Raw genomic sequence first — 27,983 nt, 5'->3', positions numbered from 1 at the left:
AAAGAGAGGCTACCCAAAGCCAAGAAGAAGGATTCTGCTGTGGAAGAAAGCTTGACTTAAAATCCTTGCTTATGGTGCCTTAATTTTAAGGAAAATATTTTAAGCTTGTCCCCCTCTTTGTTATTTTTAATTTAATTTAGAATATCACCAAGATAAACTGTGGTCTCATGTACTGTTAATGGAACAACTAGAAGAAATACCTGCAAGTACTCGAAACCACTAATAGGTAGGAAAAAATTCAGTGAGTAAAAATATAGAGTTTAAGAGAAGACATTAAAAAGTTACATGAAATTACACTAAAAATTATTTTTTCTTGACCTCATTTTTTTTGATTCAAGATATTATATCGATAGTCTAAACGCAATCAGCTTCCCAGCCCAAAACTTAATAAAAGGTAACCTTTAAACTCATGTCTCCCCTTCAAATGCACACTTTACTTGCATCTTCTTTACCTTTGAAAGATGTGGACATTAACTACTCCTTCCTGTGAACCACTCAGGAAATCATTCAAAATCACAGCTATGCAGAACAAAGCACCTTAGGGAGCAAAAATCCCCCCCCCCTTTTTTTTTAATAATGAAAAAAGAAATGCTTCTTTTAAAAAATGGACTAAATTATTTGTGGTATAGCCCAGGTGGAGATATGTTAGAGAGGATTCAGTGTACTAGTGAGACAGTTTCAATCATAAGTATTATTTAGCAGCCTATGAATACTACCGCACGAAGCAATTTAAACTGCAACTCCCTTCTGACTTTTAATCAGTTTCCTCATCAAAATTGCACCAAGTTCTCTCTTAATAACCCCATCTTATCTCTAAAATCGTATGCTTACCTTCCTCTGTTTCTACTGGTTGCTGGGATAGAATTTTAAGAAGAACTGGATTTTTCCACACTCCTTCCCTTGTGATATCCACCAGTATTTGGAGGTTGTTATTCCCAAATTCCAGTAAAGCATCATGTGAATCCTACAACATGAAAAATAAATCATTAGAAGTCTTTGCTAAACATTACTTTAATGTAATTTTTATTAAAATATAATAAAATACTAGGACATAATTTAATTTTACACTATTCTTCTAAGTCATTACTGTTCTGACATGCTTGCATTGGCGTCTTCACAACACATCCTTTTTCATATATGCTTCTCTAATGCTACAATAAAGCCTCCCAATTTCCATATACTGAAACTCAGCTGTAATGACAGCTCAAAAAAACAACTGTTCTGCAGTTGTAACTTTTGCAATTTTCATGTTTCTTCATGCATGCATGTAGCAATTTCCTCATTTTTAAATCTACCACTACTTTCTAACTTTTAAATATTTTTTTTTTGCATAAAAGACGAAGGGTTTTATAATAAAGCATGTAATGCCAACTGAGAAATTGGAATTAAGACTAATTGCTTCTCAAAATGAATAAAAAACATTGCGAGTCTCAGACTATATTTACTGTTAACACTAGTGAGATAAGATGGTCATTTCTTTGAGAGATACTAAAGCATGCTGTTTGGTACAAAGTCCAAATTCACAGTTACGTTCTTCTAATCAGTACCCTCTGATAGGGCAGTCCAGTGCCATCAAGTGTTTGCACCTTCTTGCAGAAGAAGGGTTCTGAGAGAGCAGCATACAAATTTTAGCTGATTTGATTTGGATGGACAGTGAAGCAGTGATTAAAAATCGTCCTAAAATTCAATGCAGAGGAAGGGGGAGCTGCCAGCATTCAACTGTCACTCACTAGTCTGAGGAAAATGAGACGGAAAAATCATCTTTAAGGGGGGAACAGTGTGCACTAGGAGGGGCTCAGAAAGGACTCTCATCTGCCAAAAGGGTGAGGCAGATGAGGGGTCGTAAGAAGATGCAGATTTCCTGGTGGTTACGCATGTGAGAAAACTCAGGGAACTTAAACAGAAAGCAGAGCACAACATAAACAGCAGAGACTGCTGTACAACACTCACAATCCTGACCAAAGTGGATCATGAATAACTTCTTTAATCAAGATGAATACTCATTTCTACTTTATACAGACACACCATTCCCCTGAAAACTAATCCATGCATAGCACATTTGCAAATCAAGATCCAAGTATTTCCAATCCTGACAGTTTTGATGCTGTGAAAACTGACTCAGAGACACAGCACACTGAACAGGTCTCCAACAGAGAGGTTCATCCATGAAACCTGTTTGCATTGCACTATCCTCAGGGAAATCAAGCCCTACCATTTTTAATTCTGGAAATCTGAGGGAAGAATAATAGAAATAACATGGGAAAAGAAGGCTATAGTGTCAACACAGAAGAAAAGCAACTGGAAATGAACTCCTGCATTTAATGTTTCTACCAGGAAAACTGATACGCTGTTGACTTGCGCTGAAGAAGTAACAGTATCACTGAGCAAAATCTCCCCAGAACTGACAAAACTGAAGCTACCTAACTATCTGTAGTCAATTTGTGACTACACATGTAGTAAAAGCGTTCCTTCACACCGTGTTTTAAATTTGAGAGAGCATTTGATACATGACAATGTCCATTGGTTCTAACAAGCTGTGTTTAAAGTTGGCAGTACTTCTAATCATACAATCGTAGAATAGTTTGAGTTGGAAGGGACCTTTAAAGTCCAATCCTCCCACCTGACATGGGTAGGAACACCCTCCTCAAGAATAAGCTGCTCAAAGCCCCATCCAACCCGACCTCGAATACTCCCATGGACAGGGCATCCATAACTTCAGTTCCAGTGCCTCACCAACCTCAACAAAGAACTTCTTCTGAATATCTAATCTAAATCTACCCTCTTTTCGTTTAAAACTATTACTACTTAGCCTATCACTACAGGCTCTTGTAAATGCTGCCTCTTCAGCTTCATAGAAGCCCCACTTACCAGAAGGCCACTGTAAGGTCTCCCCAGAGCCTTCTTTTCTCCAGGCTGACCAACCCCAGCTCTCTCAGCCTCTCTTTGCAGAATAGATGCTCCAGCCATCTGATCAGCCTTGGGGCCCTCCTCTGGACCTGATCTAACATTCGCATTTTTCTTGTGCTGGGCATCCCACAGCTGGACGCAGTACTCCAGGTGGGATATCACAAGGGTAGAATAGGGAGCCAATTATCCCCCTCTGGACCTGCTGGTCCCACTACTTTTTGTACAGCCCAGGATATGCTTGGCTTTCTGCACCAACTAACAGGCTCACATCCAATTTCTCCTCCTCCAGCATCCCCAAGTTCTTCTCCACAGGGCTGATCTCAATCCATTTATTCACCAGGATTTACTGATGTTTGGGATCGCCCTGGCCCACGTGCAGCACCTTGCACTTGGCCTTGTTGAACTTTTCACAGATTCACAGATTTTTCTAGGTTGGAAGAGACCTCAAGATCATCGAGTCCAACCTCCGACCTAACACTAAGTACTCCACTAAACCATGTCCCTAAGCTCTACATCTAAACGTCTTTTAAAGACCTCCAGGGATGGTGACTCCACCACCTCCCTGGGCAGCCCGTTCCAATGCTTAATAACCCTTTCGGTAAAGAAGTACTTCCTAACATCCAACCTAAAACTCCCCTGTCGCAACTTTAGCCCATTCCCCCTCGTCCTGTCACCAGGCACGTGGGAGAATAGACCAACCCCCACCTCTCTACAGCCTCCTTTCAGGTAACTGTAGAGAGCGATGAGGTCGCCCCTGAGCCTCCTCTTCTCCAGGCTGAACAACCCCAGCTCCCTCAGCCGCTCCTCGTAAGACTTGTTCTCCAGACCCCTCACAAGCTTGGTCGCCCTTCTCTGGACTCGCTCGAGCACGTCCATGTCCTTCCTGTAGCGAGGGGCCCAAAACTGAACACAGTACTCGAGGTGCGGCCTCACCAGAGCCGAGTACAGGGGCACAATCACTTCCCTCGACCTGCTGGCCACACTGCTTCTTATACAGGCCAGGATGCCGTTGGCCTTCTTGGCCACCTGAGCACACTGCTGGCTCATATTCAGCCGACTATCCACCAATACTCCCAGGTCCTTCTCAGCCAGGCAGCTTTCCAGCCACTCATCTCCCAGCCTGTAGCTCTGCTTGGGGTTGTTGCAGCCCAGGTGCAGGACCCGGCACTTGGCCTTGTTGAACTTCATGCAGTTGACCTCAGCCCATCGCTCCAGCCTATCCAGATCCTCCTGCAGAGCCTTCCTGCCCTCGAGCAGATCGACACACGCACTTAGCTTGGTGTCATCTGCAAACTTACTGAGGGTGCACTGGACGCCCTCATCCAGATCATCAATAAAGATATTAAAGAGGACCGGCCCCAGTACCGAGCCCTGGGGGACTCCACTAGTGACCGGCCTCCAACCAGATTTGACTCCATTCACCACAACTCTCTGGGCCCGGCCATCCAGCCAGTTTCTAACCCAGCGAAGCGTACGCCAGTCCAAGCCCCGAGCAGCCAGTTTCTTGAGGAGAATGTTGTGGGGAACGGTGTCAAAAGCCTTACTGAGGTCAAGGTAGACCACGTCCACAGCCTTTCCCTCATCCACCAAGCGCGTCACTTGGTCATAGAAGGAGATCAGGTTCGTCAAGCAGGACCTGCCTTTCATAAACCCATGCTGACTGGGCCTGATCGCCTGCTTGCCCTGCAAGTGCCGCGTGATGACCCTCAAGATAATCTGCTCCATGAGCTTCCCCGGCACTGAGGTCAAACTGACAGGCCTATAGTTCCCCGGGTCTGCCCTGCGGCCCTTCTTATAGATAGGCGTCACATTGGCTAGCCGCCAGTCAACCGGGACCTCCCCCGATAGCCAGGACTGCCGATAAATGATGGAAAGCGGCTCGGCCAGCTCCTCCGCCAGTTCTCTCAGTACCCTCGGGTGGATCCCATCCGGCCCCATCGACTTGCGCACATCCAAGCTCCGTAGCAGGTCGCCAACCATTTCCTCATGGATAGCGAAGGCCACATCGAGCTCCCCATCCCCTTCCACCAGCTCAGGGCACTGGGTGTCCGGAGAACAACCGGTATTGCCGCTAAAGACTGAGGCAAAGGCGGCATTAAGCACCTCAGCCTTTTCCTCATCCTTAGTAACTAGGTTTCCCCTCGCTTCATGACGTTCATGGGAGCTCACTTTTCAAGCTCGTGTGGGTCCCTCTGGATGGCATCCTGGATGGCATCCCTTCCGCCGTGTCACCACTCAGCTTGGTGTCATCTGCAAACTTGCTGAGGGTGCACTCAATCCCACTGAGTATGGCATCAGTAAAGATGCTAATAAGTACCAGTCCTAATACATACCCCTGAGAGATACCACTGATATCACTGATCTCCATGTGAACATTGAGACATTGACTGCAATTCTCTGGATGCAGCCATCCAGCTAATTCCGTATCCATCAAATAGCCCAATTCTCAAATCCATACTTCTCCAGTTGAGAGACAAGGATGCTGCTGTATGGGACCATATCAAAGGCCTTACAGAATTCCAGGTAAATGCATCGGTTGCTTTTCCCTTGTCCACCAATGTAGTTATTGAACCACAGAATACCAGTAGATTGTTCAGATTTGCCCTTGGTTGTCTGAATAACTGGTTGGCTGTCTGAATAACCTCCTTGTCTTCCATATGCTTTAACATAGCTTCAAGGATGATCTATTCCGTGATCTTCCCAGGCACACAGGTGAGGCCTGTCTGCAGTTCCTGCTCTTCCTTTCTATCATATTTTAAAAACTGGAGTGATGTTTCCCTTCTTCCAGTCACTGTGGACTTTACCTGACTGCCAAGACTTTTCAAGTATGATGGAGAGAGGCTTGGCAACTACATCAGCCAGTTCCCTCATGCCCTAGGATGCCATGTCATCAGGTCCTATAGGCTTATGTACAATGCTATTATTAACCTCAGGTTTCCTTCTAATACCCTGTTGTATTCTCTGTCTATACTGGAATTAGTTCCATGTTCTGAACTAACAGGTATTATCACTTCTATTAATAATTAATAATTATAATTGTAATATATAGTATCTATTTATCACAATTGTGATTATTACAGATTATTAATAGAGTCTTTATTTTCCTTCAACTCTTCCTTCTCTACTCTTACACCTCTCCAGATTCCAGAATTAAACTGTGCTAACACTAGGACCACTCAGAATACTGGAGTAACCAAGGAGCCTTGTGTCACGGGTTGTCAAGACACAATGAACTTCTTTCTACATTGTAACATACAAGATGCATTCTTCAAGTTACTGAGTTATCTTCTATAACAAAGTAAATCTGCTATGAAAATACACAAGACTTTACCATTAGGCATACAGAGTAAAAGGCATCTTTGCATTTCATGGTTAGATACCCATTAATACAGTAGATATTGATGTTCAGCAGAGTCCCTAGTATCAGATGCTATTTTCAGACCAAGTTTAATGTTCTTACTTTCCTTTCTAACACTGCAACAAACTGTATTCCGTAAACCTCTGAACAGGAAACCCCAAATTTTAACTCGTGAGCAATGTACCCATGTACCAAGGAGGGAACCTTATTCCCAATAAGTGACTGAGAGCAGAAAATTACATTCTCACAGTGAGGTTTCATTTATGTTGATTCACAGCTGTCATAATTAATAGGCTCAGAAGTTTCTTCTTAAAGGACTTCTAATGACCATGAACCTATACTACCAGATATGCTACTTAATAAAACCCAAATTAAAGTGAAACAGAGCTAACACAGGCTTCCTTCCACCTACTCCCTAATTATCTACACCTACTCAAAGCATAACATAGCATACTAATAGAGCACAGAATAAACAAGTATTCCATTCCTTCAACACTAAAGTCTGTGTCCAGTATTAAGTTTATACTGATCCATATTCCTAACTACAGACTACAATTAAGAACAGTTTACTCTGTGAGTACAACAAAGACGTAGCCAACTAGCCTCAAACAATAGTTTTGAGCAATGTTACTCATTTCAGGCAGAAAACACTGCTGTGGTTTAACCTGGGTGGCAGCTAAGCACCACACAGCTGTTCACTCACCCTCCCCACTCCCTCTCTGGGATGGGGGAGAGAAACGGGAAAGTGAAGCCTGTGACTTGAGATAAAGACAGTTTATTAAGACAGGAAAATAATAATAATAATTATGATAATAGTACTACTACTACTAATGTGTATGAAACAAGTGATGCACAATGCAATTGCTCACCACCCACGGACCGATGCCCAGCCTATCCCCGAGCAGCCGGCCCCCCCCACCCCGGCCAGCCACCCCTATATATTGTTCAGCATGACGCCAGATGGTATGGAATACTCCTTTGGACGGTTTGGGTCAGCTGTCCTGGGTCTGTCCCCCCCAGCTCCTGCTGCACCCCTAGCCTGCTCGCTGGCAGGACAGAGCGAGAAGCTGAAAAGTCCTTGGCCTGGTGTAAGCACTGCTCTGCAACAATTAAAACATCAGCATGTTCTCAGCGCTCTTCTCATCCTAATCCAAAACATAGCACCCTACCAGCTACTAGGAGGAAAATTAACTCTGTCCTAACTGAAACCAGGACAAGCATTGTTATTCTTTAAGAAAAAATCTGATTTTTCACAAGTTACGTCTTTAGATTCATTGTACTCCAGAGCTAGGCTAATCTTCTTCCCTAATCTGCAGTCATCATATAAAGCAACAATATCCCCACGACCCTTTAAATAAACAGACTTTCCACCTATAATCACTCTTTAATGTAACAGGCAAATTAGGAAAGGAGGAAGAAAAAGCAAGTTAACAGTAATCAGCTACCACTGTTAAAATCCCATCTAAGCACCGGCCACCTTCAGCTGTCAGACTGTGTCTTGTAAGGTTTGATGCTTGACACTGGCTTGGATCTGGGATATTGCAGAGATGCTGCCAAGACTTGTCCTCAGACTATCATTACTTGCTGATTGTATGTATGCACACCAATGACACTGCGCACCAAAAGTAAATACAGGACTCTGGGGGCTACATTGAAGGGCACAAGCATTCAGCTCGTTTTCTTCACTTTGTTGAGGAAAATGTAAGACTGAAAGCAAAACGAAGGCCAAAGAAAATGTGAGACCACATCAGTAGAACAGGGCATCAAATGACAAAGGATGCTGAAAAGGCTGGGGTACTTGATAACTTCGCCTCAGATTTTACTGTTAAGGTCTGCACTCTGGCCTTCCTGGTCCCCTAAATACCATGTCAGAGATCTGGGGGGCATGAAGCAACACAAGGAGGAGATATGTATGCCCTAAATTGTTTCTCATATGTCCATAGCATTGATCAAGGCAAATCTGAGGGTGCTGATGGAGCTCACTGATGTCACTGCAAGACCAGTACTACCTCTGAAAAGTCATGACCACTGGGGGAAGGTTCCTGGTGCATCAAAAAAAAAAAAAAACAACAAAAAAACAAACAAACCCCACCACACTCATTTTCCAAGATCAAGAAGTATACCCTGGAGAACTACAGGCCAGTCAACATAAGCACCATCCCCAGCAAGACCACGGAGCAGATTCTCCATGTGGCTGAATGCGGTTTCCAGAAAGTCAACAATGTGACTCAGAACACTGGACTGACACATCTTTACTCATGTTCTGAATAACTGACAGAGCATGGTCTCAGTTAGTCCACAGCTCACTTGGAACTTGGAGAACAGCTGGCATAGTGGAAGACAGGGCAGCCATTGAGAAGGACCTCTGACAGGCTGCAGGAACAAGCCGACAGGGACTTCATAAAGTTCCACACAGACAAATGCAGGTGTTGCACCTCGCACAGAACCAAGCATCAGTAGAAGCTGCTGACCACCTGGATAGATTCCAGTTTGGCACAACTGGCCTTTAGGGTCTGTACGATCAATGGGCAGTGAGCCCTTAGAGCAAACAATGCAAAACAGAATCATAAAGGCTGGAAGAGACCTTCAAGGTCATCTGGTCCAACCATCACCCTACTACCAGTATCACCCGCTAAACCATGTCCCTAAGCACCACATCCAACCTTTCCTTGAACACCCCCAGGGACAGTGACTCCACCACCTCCCTGGGCAGGCCATTCCAATGCCTGACTACCCTGAGAAGAAACATCTCCTAATTTCCAACTTAAACCTCCCCTGGTGCAACTTGAGGCCCTTCCCTCTTGTTCTATCACTAGTTACCTGTGAGAAGAGGCTGACCCCCAGCTCCCCACACCTTCCTTTCAGGAAGTTGTAGAGAGCAATAAGGTCTCCCCTGAGCCTCCTCTTCTCCAGACTAAACAACCCCAGTGCCCTCAGCCACTCCTCACAGGACTTGTGTTCCAGGCCTTTCACCAACTTCGCAGCCCTTCTCTGGGCACACTCCAGGGCCTCGACATCCTTTTTGCAGGGAGGCACCCAAAGCTGAACACAGCACTCAACGTGTGGCCTCACCAGCAGAGAGTACGGGGGACGATCACCTCCCCGCTCCTGCTGGCTACACTATTCCCAATACAAGCCAGGATGCCATTGGCCTTCTTGGCCACCTGGACACATGGCCAGCTCACATTCAGATGAGCACTGATTAGCACCCCCAGGTCCTTTTCCTCTGCACAGCTTTCCAGCCACCCTGCCCCACGCCTGTAGCGTTGCATGGGATTGTGACCAAAGTGCAGGACCCAGCACTTAGCCATGCTGAACCTCATCCCTTGGCCTCTGCCCATCGACCCAACCTGTCCAGGTCCCTCTGCAGGGCCTTCCTACCTTCCGGCAGATTGATATTTCCCCCCAACTTGGTGTCATCTGCGAACTTACTGAGGGTGCACTCAATTCCCTCATCCAAATCATCAATAAAGATATTAAAGAGGATGGACCCCAACACTGACCCCTGGGGAACACCACTGGTGTGCTCCTAACCAAAGCCCAAACTGCTCTTAACCAACAGCACTAAGCCTAAAAAAGAGCTACAGCGCACACAGGTTTCAGGATGTATTTAAGCATATGGAAACATTACCAAAGCAATCATTATGCTCACACAGCTGTTCTTCCTCTCAAGTCTTTCTTTCCAGCACAGCTGGGACCAGGAAACCAAATTCAGCAGAAAGAGCTCCACAGGGAGGATGTTATTTATTTTTAATTAACATAAGACAAATTCCCCGCTTACATAAACACAGCTATATAGTGTGCCAGTAGATTCAGATAGATAAATGACAAATTTAATGCTTACGTCAGCCCTGATGCCAGAAGATGCTCACGTTAGAACCTCAGGGCAGCTTCAGAAGTCAGTAACAATAAACTGATTTGAATTCATATTTATGAAGTGTGCAACCTCAGTCCGGAATTCCTACAAGTGGCAGTCACAAACATAAGTCTGTGTACATCACTGTAGACTCAGACTTTGGTGACTAAGAAAACTATTACAGGTGTGCAGGTAAATCCTGCATCCTATCCACAAAACAAATAGAAGCACATTTTCAAAGCTTGCACTTTTCATCTTTCTCACCTATATGTCATCAGGCAGTCTTTTCAATATGTAAGGGATAGATGAGACTGAACAATAGCCCTTGCTATTAGGGATGACACAGCAGAGAGCCTCTGGGTGAGGATTAAGGAGATGGATAACAATGCAGATGTCGTCACAGGTGTCTGCTATTGAGCACCCACCCAGGATGATTGCACAGATGAGCTATTCTTCAGGCAATTGAAGGATATCTTGGGACTGGTAAGGGAACAGTTGCATCAGCTCAACATCTTAAGTCCATGTGGCCAGACAGGATTCACCCCAGAGTGCTGAAGGAATTAGCAGACACTATACCTGGACTCCTCTCTGCAATTTACCAAAGGTCTTGGGACTCTAGGCAGGTCCCTGCTGGCTGGAAGCTGGCCAATGTTATACATATGTACAAAAAGGGCATGACAGAAGACCCAGGAAAACACTGACCTATTAGTTTAAATTTAGTGTATACCTCAGTCCCTGGAAAAGATACAGAGAAGGTTGTCCCGGGAATATTTAAAGAACAAAGCTGTTGGCAGGCACAGTCAACACGGGTCAATCAAAGGAAAGTCCTGCCTTAGTAATTTGATCTTCTATGATAAGGTTACCTGCTCAGCAGATGAAGGGAAGACAATGGATGTAATCTTCCTGGACTTTAGTACGGCTTTTGATACCTTCACTCACAGCATCCTTCTAGACAAATTGTCCAACTGTGAGACAAACAGGTTCATACTATGCTGTGTCAAGAACCAGCTGAGTGGCAAAGCTCAAACGGTTATAGCAAACGGGTCTACATCTGGCAGGCATCCAGTCATCAACAGTGATCCCCAAGGCTTAATTCTAGAGCCGGTTCTGTTCAACATTTTTATTGGTGATCTAGAAGCAGGTGTTAAATGCATCCTTAACACGTTTGCTAACCTGGGAGATGCTGTTGATTCTCTCTTCAGGGATAGGCAGCCTTGCACAGGGATGTATGTAGACTGGACAATCATCAACAGAACGAAGTTCAACAAAGGAAAATGACGGGTGCTGCAGGTGGGGAGGCGTGAGGCCAGACACAGATACAGACTGGGAGATGAGTGGCTGGAGAGCAGCTCAGCTGAAAGAGATCTGCGCGTGCTGGCTGACAGCAGGCTCAATGGGAGCAGTGTGCCCTGGCAGCCAAGAGGGCAAACCTGATTTTGGGGTGCATTAAACACAGCATAGCCAGCTGGTCAAAAGAGGTGATTCTCCTGCTATAGCTAGCGTTGGTGTGGCCTCACCTTGAATACTGTATGCAGTTTTGAGCCCCACAATTAAAAAAGGATATTAAGATACATCCAGAGGAGGGCAACAAAGAGCTGGCTAAGAGGTGACCTACTTGCTTTCTGCAACTCCCTGGGGAGGGGAAGCATAGGGGGAGGTGCCGGTCTCTTCTCCCCAGTAACTGATCACAGGATGCACGGAAATGGCACAAAGCTGCGCCAGGAGAGGTTCAGACTGGACATTAGGAAAAATTTCTTTACCACGAGGGTGGTCAAACACTGGAACGGGCTTCCTAGTGAGGTGGCTGATGCCCCATGCCTGGCAGTGTTCAAGAGGCAATTGGAAAAATGCCCTCATTAATACGCTTTAACTTTTGGTTAGCCTGAAGAGATCAGGCAGTTGAACTAGCTGATTTTTGAAGGTCCCTTCCAGGTGAACTATCGTATGGCATTCTTATACATTCGGTTGTCATAGCATCCATTTTGCACTACCCTCTCACATATTAATATTTCAGCTTTATCTTTTAACACTCCTGAGTGTTCACTCATAGATCAGATCAGAGAGTCAAAAAACAGCCTATGACTTTGAATTTTACCAGATATACTGAAACCAGCAAGATTTTACTGAGCTACAGCACTTTATGAAGACATTTAACATGTGTAAGACCTTGGAATGAGGTAAAACTGACCTTTTAATTAATTTTGATTGAATAAAGGCAAGGAGTGCCAGGTTCCTCACAGTTCTATCTTGAAACAAGAGAAAGGATTCTTCATCTTTTCTTAAAGAAAGTATTAAGAAAAGCAACTGAAATCGACTTGTCACTAACAGAAAACCCATAGTAAGCAGCCTACTTTTCCTTTGAGGGCATCATTTACATTGAAATTCTCTGAAGAATCTGAAGATAAAGCATTAATGAAGGATTCAACTGCAAGTCTTAAGAATTTATGCCAATTCCTGTAGCATCATTCAATTAAAATCATATAAGTGGTTTAATGTAGCAATAGCGCAAGAGACAGCTTTAAGAAGTCACTGGGAATTCTCAGCACACATTGCATATAGCAGCATCACTCAAATATCTGTTCAAGCAACTCCAAGATATTTACCAGAAGAAAACTTGATTAGAAACAATTTTCAGCTCTACACAATTCTGCAAGGCAGAGATAGGGAAATGCCAACTCCTCGTTACATGAACTTACCCCATCTATTGACAGGATAAGCATACACCCAGCAAACACTTTCCAACCAACAAGTGCCAAAAAGCAAACAAGTATATTTTTTGAACATTGCATTATAGTAGCTGAGATTTGCTGTCTATTAATGGTACTTATGATTAAGAATCACTTGGATTACAGATCCATCCTAATATTTTAATCTCAGATCAGGTATAGACACTAATTTTCCACTCAGATCTTCACAAAAGCTTTTGTAGTCTTTAGTCTTCAAAACAGTACTTCAGAGCTGTTCCATTACTCCATCTACTACTCTCAGACAAACCGTTAAACAAATCAAGATTTACTATGGTTCTCTTGCTGTAGTTGCTGCTGTGTAGTTACAAATTTGCTAGTCAGCCCAAGGCTGCTAATACTGCTGTTGCAAATGTTGCCTGGCCATTTAGATTTTTGCTGTCAAGAAAAGCACAATGTAGAACAGGTAAAATTCAGGGGGAGTGGCAGAAGAGGGGCATCAAAACAGTAGCTGAATTTATTAAAAAAAAAAAAACAAAAACACAGACCTAAAAATCCACAGCTTTCCTTGTTTCAGGTCTTACTGCCTATGATGTTATCATGCATAAGTCCACTAACAACTGAGGATAATAGTGGCCACCTCAGAAAGCCCTTTAATTTTTTATTTCTAACTGAAGTATGAAGATCAATGCAGTCAGTCACTTCAGTCAACTCAGGCAATCATCTCAGTGAACCTCCTTTCATGTTGCACATGGTGACTGTCAATCAGTCAACATATATGGATGTATAGCCTCATACAGCCTCATCAGTCCCCCAGGATTGTCTCTGTGGCACCCATTAACTACTGCACCTGGAGTGGAACCTTTCAGTATATCAGCTGGCAGCTAGGCTCAGAGTCAGCACCTGCCAAAAATTTCACTGTAGTCAGCTATTCTTCTAGTTTCAAAGGACATCTCATCAAAGGACATACATCTCAGATTGCATGCTAAACAGGATCAACATAGTGTGCTGTATGTGTTTCTTCTTAAAATATTTGATACTAAACTTGAATAAAGATTGAATATGGATCTAAAAACCAAATAAATACATACGTATACACACACACATAAAATAGGAAAAAAAATCTAGAACACTTACCTGTATAGACTGATGGAATCCTAGCCACACCTCGTGTGGCAATTCACTTTCAGGAATTGAAAGCAGTAGCTCAAAACAACTCCTGAAAAAGTAAGAGGCAAGTAAGCGAGCTACCTGAACAAATTCCGTTTTTATGATAAATTACATTTGTGGCACGTTACTTGACATTCAGATAACAAGTGACAGCAGCAAATATTTTTGACTGCACAAATCAGTCAAAAGCCAGCAACAACCTCAGAATCAGGCATCAGGTGCCATAGCAAAGAGTATTCCTTTTCAAAAAGTACTCCTTTTTACTGTGCACAGTCTTGCTAGGATAAGATTACTTCTAGTCTTATAACCAAATAAAGTCTGTTCAATATAGCTCAAGATTCTTGTACCATTTCTGCTCTTCCAAAACAGAAAGAGGAGAAAGTGAGACCTACTTAATACTCCTTCATTTAAACCATCAGGCTAATGCTATCCCTTTTAAGAAACAAAAGAGAAACAACTGTTCGCATTTAGTACGTCCTCCTCATTTCAGGGGAATGTCATAGAGAACACCGATCACTTTTTTTGTGGGAAAGCAATGGGAAGACTATTGTCTATTCCCTTCATGAATGGGGGCGGGGGGGAGTAATCTAATCCTGTACTGGGCATATGAACTACCTAAACACCAACTGCCATACAAAAACACTTTGACCTGTTCAAACTAAGTGCATCAACTATGACACTATGCCTAGAGGTATCACAAGATGGACATACAGCTAAAGTGTTCTTGCAACTCATGTCGACATTAAGAAAGAAAACCAATCTAAGACTCCAAATATAACAAATACACTGAATAATTTCTAAGGTACACCTATACTGTAAGATAGTTCCAACTCACACTAATCCTTGTTCAAAACCTCCAGTCCCAAATACTAAATATAAGACGTAACATGACAACACATTCATTCTTCCCACAGACATAAGAGCTGAGCTTAAGGAAGGGGAAAAGGTAGATGTCCACAAGGCAAACGTGAGTTCAGAAAAGGTTACTACCCAAAAACAATGACTTCTCCCTTTTCCTCTGGCTTTTGACAAAGACATTAAACAGTTACCTGCAAAATGTTATACCTTAGCAGCTTTCAGCCACATTCTACAGTCATATAACCTGGACAAGCTTGAGAAGTGGACGCATATGGACCTAATGAGGTTCAACAAGTCAAAGTGCAGGGTGCTGCACCTGGGTCGGGGCAATCCCAGACATGAGTACAGACTGGGAGAAGAACTCATTGAGAGCTGCCCAGCAGAGAAAGACTTGGGGGCTCTAATGGATGAAAAGCTCAACATGAGCCAGCAGTGCATGCTTGCTGCCCAGAAGGCCAATTGTGTCCTGGGCTGCATCAAAAGATGAGTGGCTAGCAGGTCGAGGAACGTGATTGTCCCCCTCTGATCTGCCCTTGTGAGGCCCCACTTGGACTACTGCATCCAGGTCTGGGGCTACCAGCACAAGGAGGACATGGGGCTGTTAGAGCAGGTCCAGAGGAGGGCTACAATAATGATCAGAGGGCTGGAGCACCTCTCCTGCAAAGAAAGGCTGAGAGAGCTGGGGCTGTTCAGCCTGAAGAAGAGAAGGCTCTGGGGTGACCTCGTTGTGGCTTTTCAGTACTTAAGGGGATTTATAAAAAAAGATGGAGAGCAACTCCTTGCCTACTCAGATAATGACAGGACAAGGGGGAATGGTTTTAAACTAAAAGAGGGGAGATTTAGATTAGATGTTAGGAGGACATTCTTCACTCAGAGGGTGGTGAGGCACTGGAACAGGTTGCCCAGAGAGGTTGTGGCTGCCCCATCCCTGGAGGTGTTCAAGGCCAGGTTGGATGAGGCCCTGGGCAACCTGATCTAGTGGGTGGCATCCCTGCCCATGGCAAGGGGATTGGAACTAGATGATCTTTGAGGTCCCTTCCAACCCAAGCCATTCTGATTCTATGATATAAGGTAAACAAAATCAAATGCAAGAATACTTAATTACCATCTTGTTTACCTTTTTTACATTTCAGAAGCTTGCTTTCACAGCTCCCCAGTACTGTTCCTTTAAATAGTAGTTTAAACCTGCAAAAGCTCTAAACACTTCCAGACATGCAGATAAAAAGAATAGCCTTCCCCACTACCATTCAGTAATTATTCAAATAATCAGACTCTAAAATCCCTGTCATTTCTATGCCCAAGAGAAAGTGGGCAACAGAACTGCCACATATTCTAAAGGTCATTTGTCTCAATATTATGAAATAATTGGGACTTATTTTTCCACTGTACTCAAGCCTGGCAATAAGAGTTCATTCACCAGTCCAGACAGTTAGATCCAGGTGGCTGTTACTTGATTATCAAAAACAATAATAGCAAACCTCACAAGAGCTGAACTCTATTTTAACATATGCAAATTAAAAAAAATTTTTAGGTATGTGATTGCTTGGGATGTCCAATTTTCACACGTCATAGAGAGATAAATTTCATTAAATAAAATATTTGCAGACCTCACAGTCAATGTGCTTTTAATATGCACCTCATTTTCAGACTTTAAACAGTCAACTACCCTGCCTATTTCCGCTAATTTAAGTATTTAACTATTTAGATTTAACTAATTTAACTATTTAATTTTTTCTTTAAAATATTGCTTTTTCATATATATATGATAATGGTTATATAAAAATATAAAGGTTAAACAAAAAGGCAAAACAAGGTTTTACAAATATACTTTTTTTTTTTTTGCAGTTAAGGGTTTAGGTGCTACTTGGGCAGTGAAGAAGATTCTGAAACTAGTCTTTCAAAGCACTGTGTATATACATAAAGATGTTGGTCTATGAAGACAAGAGGGCTGAATTTATACCTCAAAATTATTGTCTGAGGTAGTAACACAAGACTGAGTTGAATCAAAAAACAAGGAATCTTTTGAGTCTAAGTCTACCTCACAATCCCAACACGAAGGACTCATATTCAGAAGTGACTCGATGAGAAATCTGAAGCATGTATGTACAACCACCACATATAACAGCTTACAGCAGAACCACAAGAATGTCCAGGATATTCTGATTACAGATTTCTGATCTCTCCTCCCCCCCCCCCCCAAGAAAATCAAGTTGATCGTCTTTAATATTTTCTTAGAAAAAATGACTCTCATTCAACTGGAAAAAAACCACCCAGCCTTCCTTAGTAGCAAGAGTGAGGAATGGCCATTCGGAGTAATTCTTTTGGTAACTTCTGTGTTCTCATCCATTCTTCCCAAACAGGAAATCAACTGGTACTGAACAAAACAGCTTTGGCTGTAGAAAGAACCTAGCATCATTCTTTTGAGCTACCATTACTCTCTGCAATTCAAAGGCATGGTATCATCTTGTTACTCTACCAAAGGTTAAATACCTTCTTTTTCCTTTGCATTTTTAAAGAAGAAAGGTTTGGGGGTTCTCCTCAACTTCATGTTTTCTAACCAATAATGTACAAAAGGGTTTTTGTCATACAGTACTTCAGTGTGCACTTCTATCCCCCAAATCCTGTATCTATCTTCACTGTGATGCACTGTGGTGATTTTACTCAGGTGGGCAGCCAAGCTTCGTGACAACTGCTCTCTCACTCCCCCTCCTCAAAGGGGGAGGGGGAGCAAATACTACGCAAAGGGCTCAAGGGTTGAGATAAGGACAGGGAGATTGCTCAACAATTATCGTGATGGGCAAAACAGACTCAGAGAAGGGAGATTTGTAAACTTTATTACCTATTACTAGCAAGCTAGGGAAGTGAGAAACAAAGGAAAGAAACTAGAAACACTTTCCACCCATCCACCCTCTTCAACCTTCTCCCCTCGAGCAGCACACGGGAACAGGGAGTGGAGGTTGCAGTCACCCTATAGCACATCTCTGCTGCTCTTTCTCGGTCACCCTCTGCCCCTGCTCCACATGGGGTCCCTCCCACGGGATGCTGTCCTTCCTGAACTGATCCTGCAGGGGCTTCCCACAGGCAGCAGCTCTTCAGGAACTGCTCCAGATACGGGTCCATACCACAGGGTCCATCCATCAGGAGTAAACTGCTCCAACACGGGTCCCCCACGGGCAGCAGCTCCTGCCAAGTCACCTGCTCCTGGCATGGTCCCCTCTCCACGGGCTGCAGCTCTGGCCCTGAATCTGCCCTGGCGGCAGTCTTCCACAGGCTACAGCTTCCTCCAGGCCACATCCACCTGCTCCACGGGCTGCAGCGTGGAAATCTGCTCCAACATGGGACCCATGGGCTGTAAGGGGACAGCCTGCTCTACCAGGGGCCTCTCCACAGGCTGCAGGGGAACTTCAGCATCTCCTGCCCTGCTTCTACACTGACCTTGGTGTCTGCAGGGCTGTTTCTCTCTCCCCCCACTGCTGCTGTGCAGCGTTTTTTTACCCCTTTCCTAAATATGCTGTCCCAGAGGTACAAACATCACTTATCGACTCAGCTCTGGCCAGCTGTGGGGACAGGGACCCGTTGGAGCCAGCGGAAACTGGCCCCCATCCAACATGGGGTAGCTTCTGGATTCTTCTCACAGAAGTTACCCCTGTAGTCCCCTGCTACCAAAACCCTGCCATGTAAACGCACTACATGCATCTCAATGGAATTTAGGTATCACAAGTAAGACCACAAATCAAAATACCAGGATCACTTCATGAAGTCAAGCCTTTCTACCTTACTCTGCGAGGACCACCACAGTATCTACCTATATGTCAATTAATTCCAAAATTTAATCACAATTATTGCAAATAAACACTAATGGGTGCCTGAATGTTTCTGGTATTAAAAAAGCATCTGTCTCTAACATTCAACTTCAGAATATCTTTTAAGTCAAAACTCTACTTGATTTCACTTTCTTTATTCTGGAAAGAATAACTAGGCAAAAAAAAAAACCCTATTGTACGTAAACAATTTATTGTAAACTTTTATACCTCATCCACTTATATAAATTTAAAGAATTTAAAGAGCAATTAAAAAAATACTTTGGAAGCTTTCAGAATTGTGTTCATCTTTAAATCGTATTAGAAAACTTCTTATCTCAAGCTGCTTAGAGTTAAAAAGATGACTAATTATACATCAGATTATCAGCAGTACTAGTTCACCTGTAGCCAGAAGCTATCCTGCATTTGTTGAGAGCTTAATTAACTCAATGATAGAGAGCAGAGTGATAAATTTGAGTTAATGAGTTAGATTACAACAGTTTACTAGAAATGCTCTGTTAAATATACAAAGATATGACTATCACATGTGACTCCTCACAGAGGTGTTATGAGAAGCAAGGACTTGCCTTCTGGGAGCAATATGTATTAGACTCACTGGTCTAATCAACTCCCATTTTACTACTTAGAGCAGAGAAAAAAATATATGACACCTTTTTGAAGATGAGGAAATGGTAAACTCCCTTTCAAACCAGTGCCTTCACAGCAATCATGAAAAAAAGTAGAGTACGCTACAGTGTTTGAGAGTGTCAGGAGCAGAAACATGTTCTTTACAGCTGTGGAAACAAGCAGTCTGAGTTCTATTTGACCCAACTTCCTTCACAGCCATGACCAAGAACATTCCTTCTCAATTATTTAATGCATCGGCAACATTTAACAAATCTGCAAACCACACGAGCAGTTACCACTCCAAGCTTTCCTTGTGTATCCTAAGGTGAGACGATAGACCAAGAAGTTCTCACGCTGCATCAGCATCGTATTTCTTATGGGGGGCATAGCTTCTACATTACGTAGAAGCCCCCCATCATTTACTGTGAACACACAGCTGAGCTGGTCAAGTGGCACAGAAAGCCACAGTATACTGAGTTTTGCCACTGCTGGCTCACCCAGCTAAAAAGGATGTCAGGAGGAAGATGTTCTTTTCCCTCACCCAGGAGGGATGGTGGAATGGTAGGAAGATTTCAATAGTAAGTACAGCACTTCTGTTTTAAAATGGGAAGCTTACTTGTATTATTTCTTATCAGGGTTCAAGTCTGAAAAGAGTATGTATGACAGCTGAGGGTAATCCCAATTGCTTCCCAGAACTCCTACTTACATCAGAACAATATGCTTTCACAACCCTAACCAGTTAATATTCTTCCTCACCCATGGAACTTAATTTTTTGTCTTTAATCTGCCTTACCTTCTCTCTCACTCCCTTGGAAATTTATATTAAAAAATGCCACAGGAGAGCTCAAAATGAGGTAAATGGCATGCCTAGCTATCTATGATCTCACCCATTGAGTTTCTCATTCTTTAGATTCCTCTCAAGTATAATCACAGCAACAACATGGATGATTCCAGCCTCTACTCTTTTCCACCACAATAAACAAGCCGCAACAAACAAGTACCTTACACTGGAAGATGGAAGAAACCATGTCAGCAGAAGCAGAACGTTCTGACTTTTCCTCAGTGAGAGAAAAGCAATTCTGTTAAGCAGTTCTGACACAGAACTAGGATTCCTGCCACATACCACCCCCCCAAAAAAACACACAGAAACTACTCCAGCATGAATTACTCTACATGCAAGGACAGCAAAAGACAAACTTTTACAATTAGAATAGGAACCACAAGAATACACAAGGTAATTAATACAGTAAGATGAGAACACTATCTATAAAGGGACAGTCTGCAAAAACAATCAAGGTATTTTGCAAAAAAAGTGTATTGGGTACCAGCCAAGTGATTTAGCAGTTTAAGCCTCCAGATTCCATTTTTTCTGATTTCATGCATTTTCTCTCATTGGCAGAAGGAAAAAAAAAAAAAAAAAAAAAACCAAATCACTCCTAGTTCACATCTTCTCTTAACTCCAGAAAAAAAGATCTAGGCATTGTATGAAGATACCTGGTTATGAAATACTGACATAAATGAAGTTAGTATATTACAAAACAAGTGTATGATCAAGGAGTTCATTGCAAACTCCTTCTCAAAAAGAACGCTGGACTTCAAATCACAAAGCAGACCAGCTACTGATAAGAGAAAAATTAACTCACTGAAAGACTGACAGAATTACTCTTATGCTATTATTGTTATAGTCAAGGTTCTGGGTCTTCACCTTCCTGCCTTTGAATGAAATCTTACCAAGGAAGGTTTGACAAGGCTAAGGGCCGTAACTGATGATTTCTGAACAACCTTATGCTACACTTTTTACAAACATGAATAGCACCTCTACATTTAAAACCAACTACGAGGAAGTACAAGATACCCCAACTTTGCTGATGGACCGCAAAAAAAAAAGTAAAACAGTTCTCCTCTTTGATCCAAGAATCGTTCTGCTTTAAATCGTCTGTCTACAGACACTCATCAGAGAACTCTGGTTAAATTACATTTGGCTATCCCACAGCAACAGCCCACATGTCCAACTTGGTCTATCATAAATACAAAACAGCTTATTGTTTTCAGAAAGGGACCTGCTCAGAACTACTTTGCATTACAGGTGAGAGCACACACACAGGAAGCAATTGCAGAGCAAGCAATGCAGGTTTATTAATACACGCATGAAGCTCTAACATTAAAACTTCCATTTAAGTGGACTAGACTAAGCTTTTCCTATTAAAAAAGTAATTTTCAGAACATTTACAATGGGACAGAGTCTTTCCAATACCATCATATTTATCCAAGTACAGAAGAACAAAGCCTTACCACTTGTTCAGGTTAGTTTACAAAATGCTTGGGTACAGTTTTGTAGAATGATTAACAAAATACTAAAGATATTTACTAGACAATAAATCTTAAACACAGTTGTCAAATTAAGTATTATTCCATATTTTATCAACTTGCCCATTCATTTGTAAAGTACAGTTCTGTTTATATATATATATATATATGTTTATTTTAAAGCATTAGTGTATCAACTTAACACTTACAGCACTAGCCTGCCAAGTACCAAAAGAACATCTTCACATTCTGTAGTCAAGTAAGGTCGTGCATTAGCAAAGCTTTGGATGGAGATTCGATATACTTCCAAAAAAGGTAAAACATGTTCAGATGCACCCCGACTGCCAGCATACTGAAGTAGTGTCTGAAAGAAAATGAGTTATCATTAAAGTTCTCATAATAAACTTATCTAAAATACAAACATCAATATGCAATCGACAATAGACAACGGAAGAACTTGGAACTGAGAAGTTTATACTGCAAAGGAGGGCTTCTTTTGTACAACTGCCATGAAGACAGAACCACATCTGGAACACTTGTGTCTTTATTACTAATGAGAATGCAGAAGCAAATAGGCAATTAAGAACATGATCTCAGCTGTACCATTTTAAGTATACATATATTACTGTTACAACAAACATGAAGACATTAGAAGAGAAATATGGCATCTAGATCATCCTGTTACACAGTCATTTTCCAAATGCAGAAATTACCCTTGATTTTAGTACTTGACCAGAGCAATCCTACCCTACCCAGGCAGTTTTGAAGAAGCAAACTAAAATCCAGCCAGTTTCAAGAAAAATAAGCTTAAAAAAAATAGAGGGATGACACCTCCCCATCTTTTTAAAATTTCGATCACCACCATGTTATTTTCTTACCAGTTATAAAGTAATATTGAGAGCAGGCAGGGCACTGGACCAAGGACAGCAAAGCTCTACTAATAGCTTGCTTCACAAGTAACATCCTTTCTCTGTAGGCATGCCACCCTTAAACTCCAGACTATTTAGCTCATGTTCTTACCAATTACAATTCATCTTTCATCTTATACCCTCCCTAACTCAAACAAGGTGCAAATTAAGGCTAGCTGCAATGAAGAAAAAAAGGCAAAAAGACTGTTTTTGGAACTCTTAGGGCCAAGACTGTATGGAAAAAGTTCAGAGTGCTCCATGGTATAGTTTGATACAAGCCAAATTGTCATGACTATGATCAAGTCATATCAGCGCACACCATATCATTTCAAGCTGGGCCTCTGGCACAACCAATCAATTTGTTTTAAAACCTTGAACAAATATTTAATTATATCAGATTATGATTAGAAAGAAGACACCACTTAACAGGGAGCTTACTAAAATTACATGTAGTCATTGTAACAGACAAGCTTCTAAGGCTTTCAAAGCAGCAAGAAATAAGCAGCCGGCTACATGCTACCTTTTTTTTTTTTTTTTTTTGACTATACAGTGCCTATCAGTGATCTAACTATGCAGCACTAGTCCTAGGGTAGAAAAAAACATTGCAGGCATCCACATGACTGGCACACCATGTGTGATCTTTAATGAAAAAAGTTTATAAATTACCATCTAGGAGTCATTAAAAAAATCAGAACTGTTTTGCAGATTAATCTCCTAGAATTCAGTAATGTAACTCCTAAATGAATAAAAGGTACAAACTATCCAAACCCACATTAGTAATAATTTTCAAGAGGTGGGGGGTTGGGAGACTGGAAGTTTACAGAAACCATCCTTAAGCACTGCATAAAGCTCAAAAACAGAAGCAACAAACTACTAGTAGTTTGTTACCAGTCTAAGTGCTTCACTAACAAACTTGTAAAGGATTTGGTAACATGACAAGTTATATATAACATATATAAAGCATTAAATTACAAAGGCCACCAAGCTGTGATCCCCTGAGATACTCAAGTAATTGATGGCTATCGTAAAGTCATCTATTTAGTAAACCCAGTAGCAAGCCTATCGTTATAGTGGCTGCAGAAATAGAGTATAGCAATCTCTGCACTTTCCTAAAAATACACCCATTAAAAAAATACTCAATTTAGTACTTGAAAATTGTGATAAACATTTAGATCATATGCAGACAATAAAATGGGGTAGAACGTTTCCAAAAAATTACATAAATTTTGCTAGAACACACTGTACACTTCCTTAAATGCAATCTTATCTTTATCAGCTAGAATTAGCTTTTCTTTGAGTAGCCAATTACCAGAAAGCTCTCCCTAAATAGATATACACTGAAACCAGCATTAATCAAGACAGATTCAAGATAAAAGACTTACTAAATAGTTTGAAATTCAAAGATACGTAGTTTTGAACATTATTATTAGTGTACTCATAAGTAAGCAAAATGCAGTAACTATATCACAGCAGCCCTTAAAAGTTCTTCTGTCATTTCACAGATAACAGAAATTTCAGTAGTCCACTGGGGACTCTTCCCAGCAGTCCATACACAAGACTAAACTGGAAAAGTTTTAACTTGACAAACATTTACTATACACACTTGTTTAACAAATAGTCAAGTAACAATTTTAATAGCAGGTACCGCCTTACAGCCTGATTTTATTATCCAAAGAGATTATTCAAACATCTGAAGTCTGGTTAATAATGCACAGCTACTTTATGCACTCTCCTTCTTCATCGACAATTGCCCATCTAACTGGGGAGTGAGGTTAGAAAAACAGGGGCTGCATGTAACCAGCTACAGCAAAATCCACAGACCAGCCTAGGTCCTCAGTACTGCATTGATTCCCATGTTCCCAAACGCTAGAATATCTGCTTATCCGCATTTCCTGTGTAGCATCTAATTTCTTGGTCAGAACTAATTTAAACATATCCAAGTTGCCTAATTTCTTGTTACTGTTTTAAGTATCTGTTTAACAAAAAGAATTCAACCTCTTCTCAAACATACTTGATCACAATTGACAGTCCTCAACCATGTCACCTTCAAAAATTTTGGAAAGCCAATAGGTGCTGCATAAGTGCAGATGAGATTCTTTCAGATCGTATAAGCTCTGTCTTACTGATAGATGTTCTTCATATTTGTGACAGAGCAACCTCAAACACACACAAACTGTTCACACTAGCTGACTGTTACGGAGCTCCAGCAATAGACACGTTCTTTATAATCTGAACATACAATGCATCACATTTGTACTACGTGAAGTTGTAGAGCCAACTCACTACTTAGGCTCCACGAGTTTCTTAGTTGTGTTATGCTGAACAGTAACAGCTTAGGCCCCTGCTCAAAAAGCAGGTATCTGAGGAAACAGTCATCCAATATCACTCCCAGAATGCAAACAGCACATGACAGTACAAATTTCTATGTAGCAAAACAGAGCATCCAGATAGCTCCAAGCATAAGAAAGCTATTAATGTGTCGTGCTCTGACAGCCTCAGTAACTTCCACAGCACCCTGCAGAACCACGACACAAATGTATGCACAGGATGGCAAATCTCTTGTTGTCCTAAAATATTTCTTTTCCTTCCCTCATCGCAGCTACATTCCCAGATCATATTTAAACCGATGAAAGTGAGTTTCTCTCTAGGCAAGATCTGCTGTAGCATGATAAACTTACGATAAGATATCAATGGTACTCTCCAAGCTGTTAAAAAGCTCATCCTAACTTTGTATTAAAGTTTCAATTAGAGGGAGATGACCTTAGGTTATTTTTAAAATTTCATCACTGGAACTCCATGCAACATCCACAAGCATCCTCAGTTAGAAGGAGAAACCAAGATGTAAAATTATACTCTACCCACAGCAGTTTGTCTGTGCAGTGACATCACAAATTCACACTTCACTGAAGTGGCAGGATGACAGTCTAAATTTCATATTTTCCTCTGGATCTCTTACAAGTACAATCATGATATTCAAAACCGTCCAAAACTGATGACAACTCAAGGATGAAGTCTTTTCCATTTTTGTCTATTCTATAATGATGTTCTGAAGTTAGATTACCATTCAATTATAGTACAAAGACCTACAGAAGTGCACTTTTTTATAGGTATTTTTAATTATAAAAGCCAGCATTATCATTTTATTCCATTGATCAAGTGCCTGTACAGCTTCATCTGCACCGGTCAATCTAATCTGGGTGACGAGGTATCTATATGTGTTGATCATCTTGACAACCTGTGCCCAGTGTTCGCCAAGTATTTGTTTCAATGCTCTGATGTAATAAATAGCATTGAAGATAATTTTAGCAAAACCTGAACCAAAGAAAAAGTAACACATTATAGAGTCCCATGGAAATGCAAGGTCATAAATCTTAAAAGTACACATGACATGGGACACACAGCAGTAGGTATAAGCAGCATCCTGCAGTTTGCAAAGCAAGAATTCCAAAACCTATGCAACCTTTCTGTTGCATAATAAACAAAACATTCTCCCAAAAGAAGAGCATGGCAAAGTATACAGCCTATGGATGTAAAAATGGAACACTATCACTCTCTAATGCACCAGTAAAGCTGTTGGTCACAAACGGCATCTGAATTTTGCTATTCACTATTCAGAAAGAGATGTCAAATGGCTGTGTCAACTAAGGTGTGGGAAAACTAGATCATAACTTTTTTTAAGAACATAATCTCTCCAGTTTCAACAGGAAAGGCTCTCTAACACAACTTAATTATTTAACCTTAGAGCTTACAGTAAGCGATGGTGTGTGAGAAACAATAATTAACCACTAAAGTTATTTATTTATGAATAAATCATCTCCATCACTAATAATCACGTGCAATTATTCTTCTGTAACTGTAAGTTAGTGGCTTGATTCAGAAATTGCAGATGGCTGCATATCGGTATTCACCATCACATAAAAAATATTTAGGCAGGATCACCAGAACCCATAAACATATTTAGCGATTTAAATCGAACGCAGGCCTTCATAGGCCATTGAGTACTGCTTGGTCCATAGCAGTGCTCAGCCAAGCCTGAGGAGTTTCCATGCCCGACTAGGTAAAGAGCAGAAAATCTGAGGTCCGGGTCCTGAGCAAACTCGCACCGAGCAAACGCCACGCGGCCCAGCTGCCCGGGAGAGCTCGCTCACTCGCAAGGACCTCCCAGGGGCTCTACAAGCCGTCCAGGCCCAAAGCGCTACCACAGCCCACCCGCGGAGGCTCTCCCGACCCGAGGGCCCAGCCCGGCCCCGGTAGCAGCGAGGCGCCGCCGGACGCACCGCGCACGTCCCCGGGCGGCAGCGGCGCGCGCCGCCGCGGCCACCGCGCTGCGCCACGGCAGCTGCGGGGGAAGCGAGCGGAGCCCCCCGGGCCCGCGGCCCCACGCCCCCGGCAGCGCTGGGCGCGCGGCGCGGCAGGCCCGCAGCTCCACAGGCGGCCTGCGGACCGCGCCGCGACTCGCCGCTGCCCGGCCCATACCTGGCAGAAGCCCCGGCAGTAGGCCCGGGAGGAAGCCTCCGACACCTCCTGCTCGCAGAGCTCCGTCTGCAGCTGCCAGAGGCGGGCGCGGAGCGCCGCCACGAGCCGCTGCATCTCGGGCCGCGGAGCCGCCTCGGCCTCAGCGTCCGCCATCTGCACCCAGCCCCACAGCGCGTAGGCACGGATCACGTGATCCGCAGCCACTGACCTCATCGTCCTGGGACGGCGTCACGTGACGCGCACGTGACAGAACGCGCTCTTCGCCGTCCACGTGATCTGAAAGCCGGGGCGCCGATAAGGTAGAGGGTGGGCACCTCCTACCGCTTGGCGTCACACGCCGCGACGGGAGCCTGCCTCGGCTCGCGGGGGGGGGAGGGGGCGAGCGAGCGTCCCCGGCCTTTCCGCGCGCCTCTGGCTCCCGCGCGTGGGGCGGGGCCGCGCGCCCTGAGGCGTCCGCGTGGCTCTCCCCGCCCCGCGAGCGCTCTGTTGTGCGGGCGGTCCGCGTGGCCCTTCGTCTGTCGCTTCCCCTTCCCTCGCTCGGAAACGGGGGTACAACGCCAGCCCGTTGTATGCTGGCAGCTCTGTGGGCACCGGCGTTTCTCTGCGTTTGGGGAGGAGGTCGCCGAGAGGAGCTGTAAATGTCTGCTGCTGGCCCCAGAGTCAGCACAAGCAGATAGCCCAGTGCTAGGTAATTTCAGGGTAAGATTATCTGAAAGATAATAACGGGCAGTGGTGAGAGCCAAATTTTTAATCTAGATTGTATTTGTTTTAATTCCTGTTTAAAAGCACTTCACTGGAAGCAGAAAACTGATGAATTTAGGAAATGCCTTGAGGGTCTCATGCCCAGCCAATATCCAGGAACAATAGGAATGCCAAATAGTTTTTACCTAAAGCTTTTCCTTATAGCAGAGAAATCGTGGAACTGTGGAATAATGTCAAGTTAGATGAGAGTAGCCAGCAATGTGTGCTTGCAGCCCAGAAAGCCAACCATATCCTGGGCTATATCAAAAGAAGCGTGGACAGTAGGGAGTG

General features: G+C 42.9%; 1 protein-coding gene across 3 annotated transcripts in view; it reads right to left on the bottom strand.

The window, feature by feature from the left end:
* RLF (RLF zinc finger) overlaps nucleotides 1–27,296 on the bottom strand; it is a 51,990-nt gene extending 24,694 nt beyond the window's left edge. Inside the window, exons 1-4 of one of the 3 annotated variants that reach the window (XM_083810158.1) lie at nucleotides 26,952–27,296; nucleotides 21,777–21,931; nucleotides 13,943–14,024; nucleotides 832–964 (exon numbers count right to left, since the gene is read on the bottom strand). In XM_083810158.1, coding sequence (XP_083666284.1) covers nucleotides 832–964; nucleotides 13,943–14,024; nucleotides 21,777–21,931; nucleotides 26,952–27,164 — 583 coding nt within the window. In that variant the 5' untranslated portion in view covers nucleotides 27,165–27,296. Of the gene's footprint in view, nucleotides 1–827; nucleotides 965–13,942; nucleotides 14,025–21,776; nucleotides 21,932–26,951 lie in introns of those variants that run through there. The other 2 variants (XM_083810160.1, XM_083810159.1) reach the window with 2 other exon arrangements.
* Between the last annotated feature and the right edge of the window lie 687 nt (nucleotides 27,297–27,983).

The sequence above is a fragment of the Anser anser genome, assembly GCF_964211835.1.
Source record: "Anser anser genome assembly, chromosome: 24".
NCBI classification, from domain to species: domain Eukaryota; kingdom Metazoa; phylum Chordata; class Aves; order Anseriformes; family Anatidae; genus Anser; species Anser anser.
This window is presented reverse-complemented; position numbering and strand designations above follow the sequence as displayed.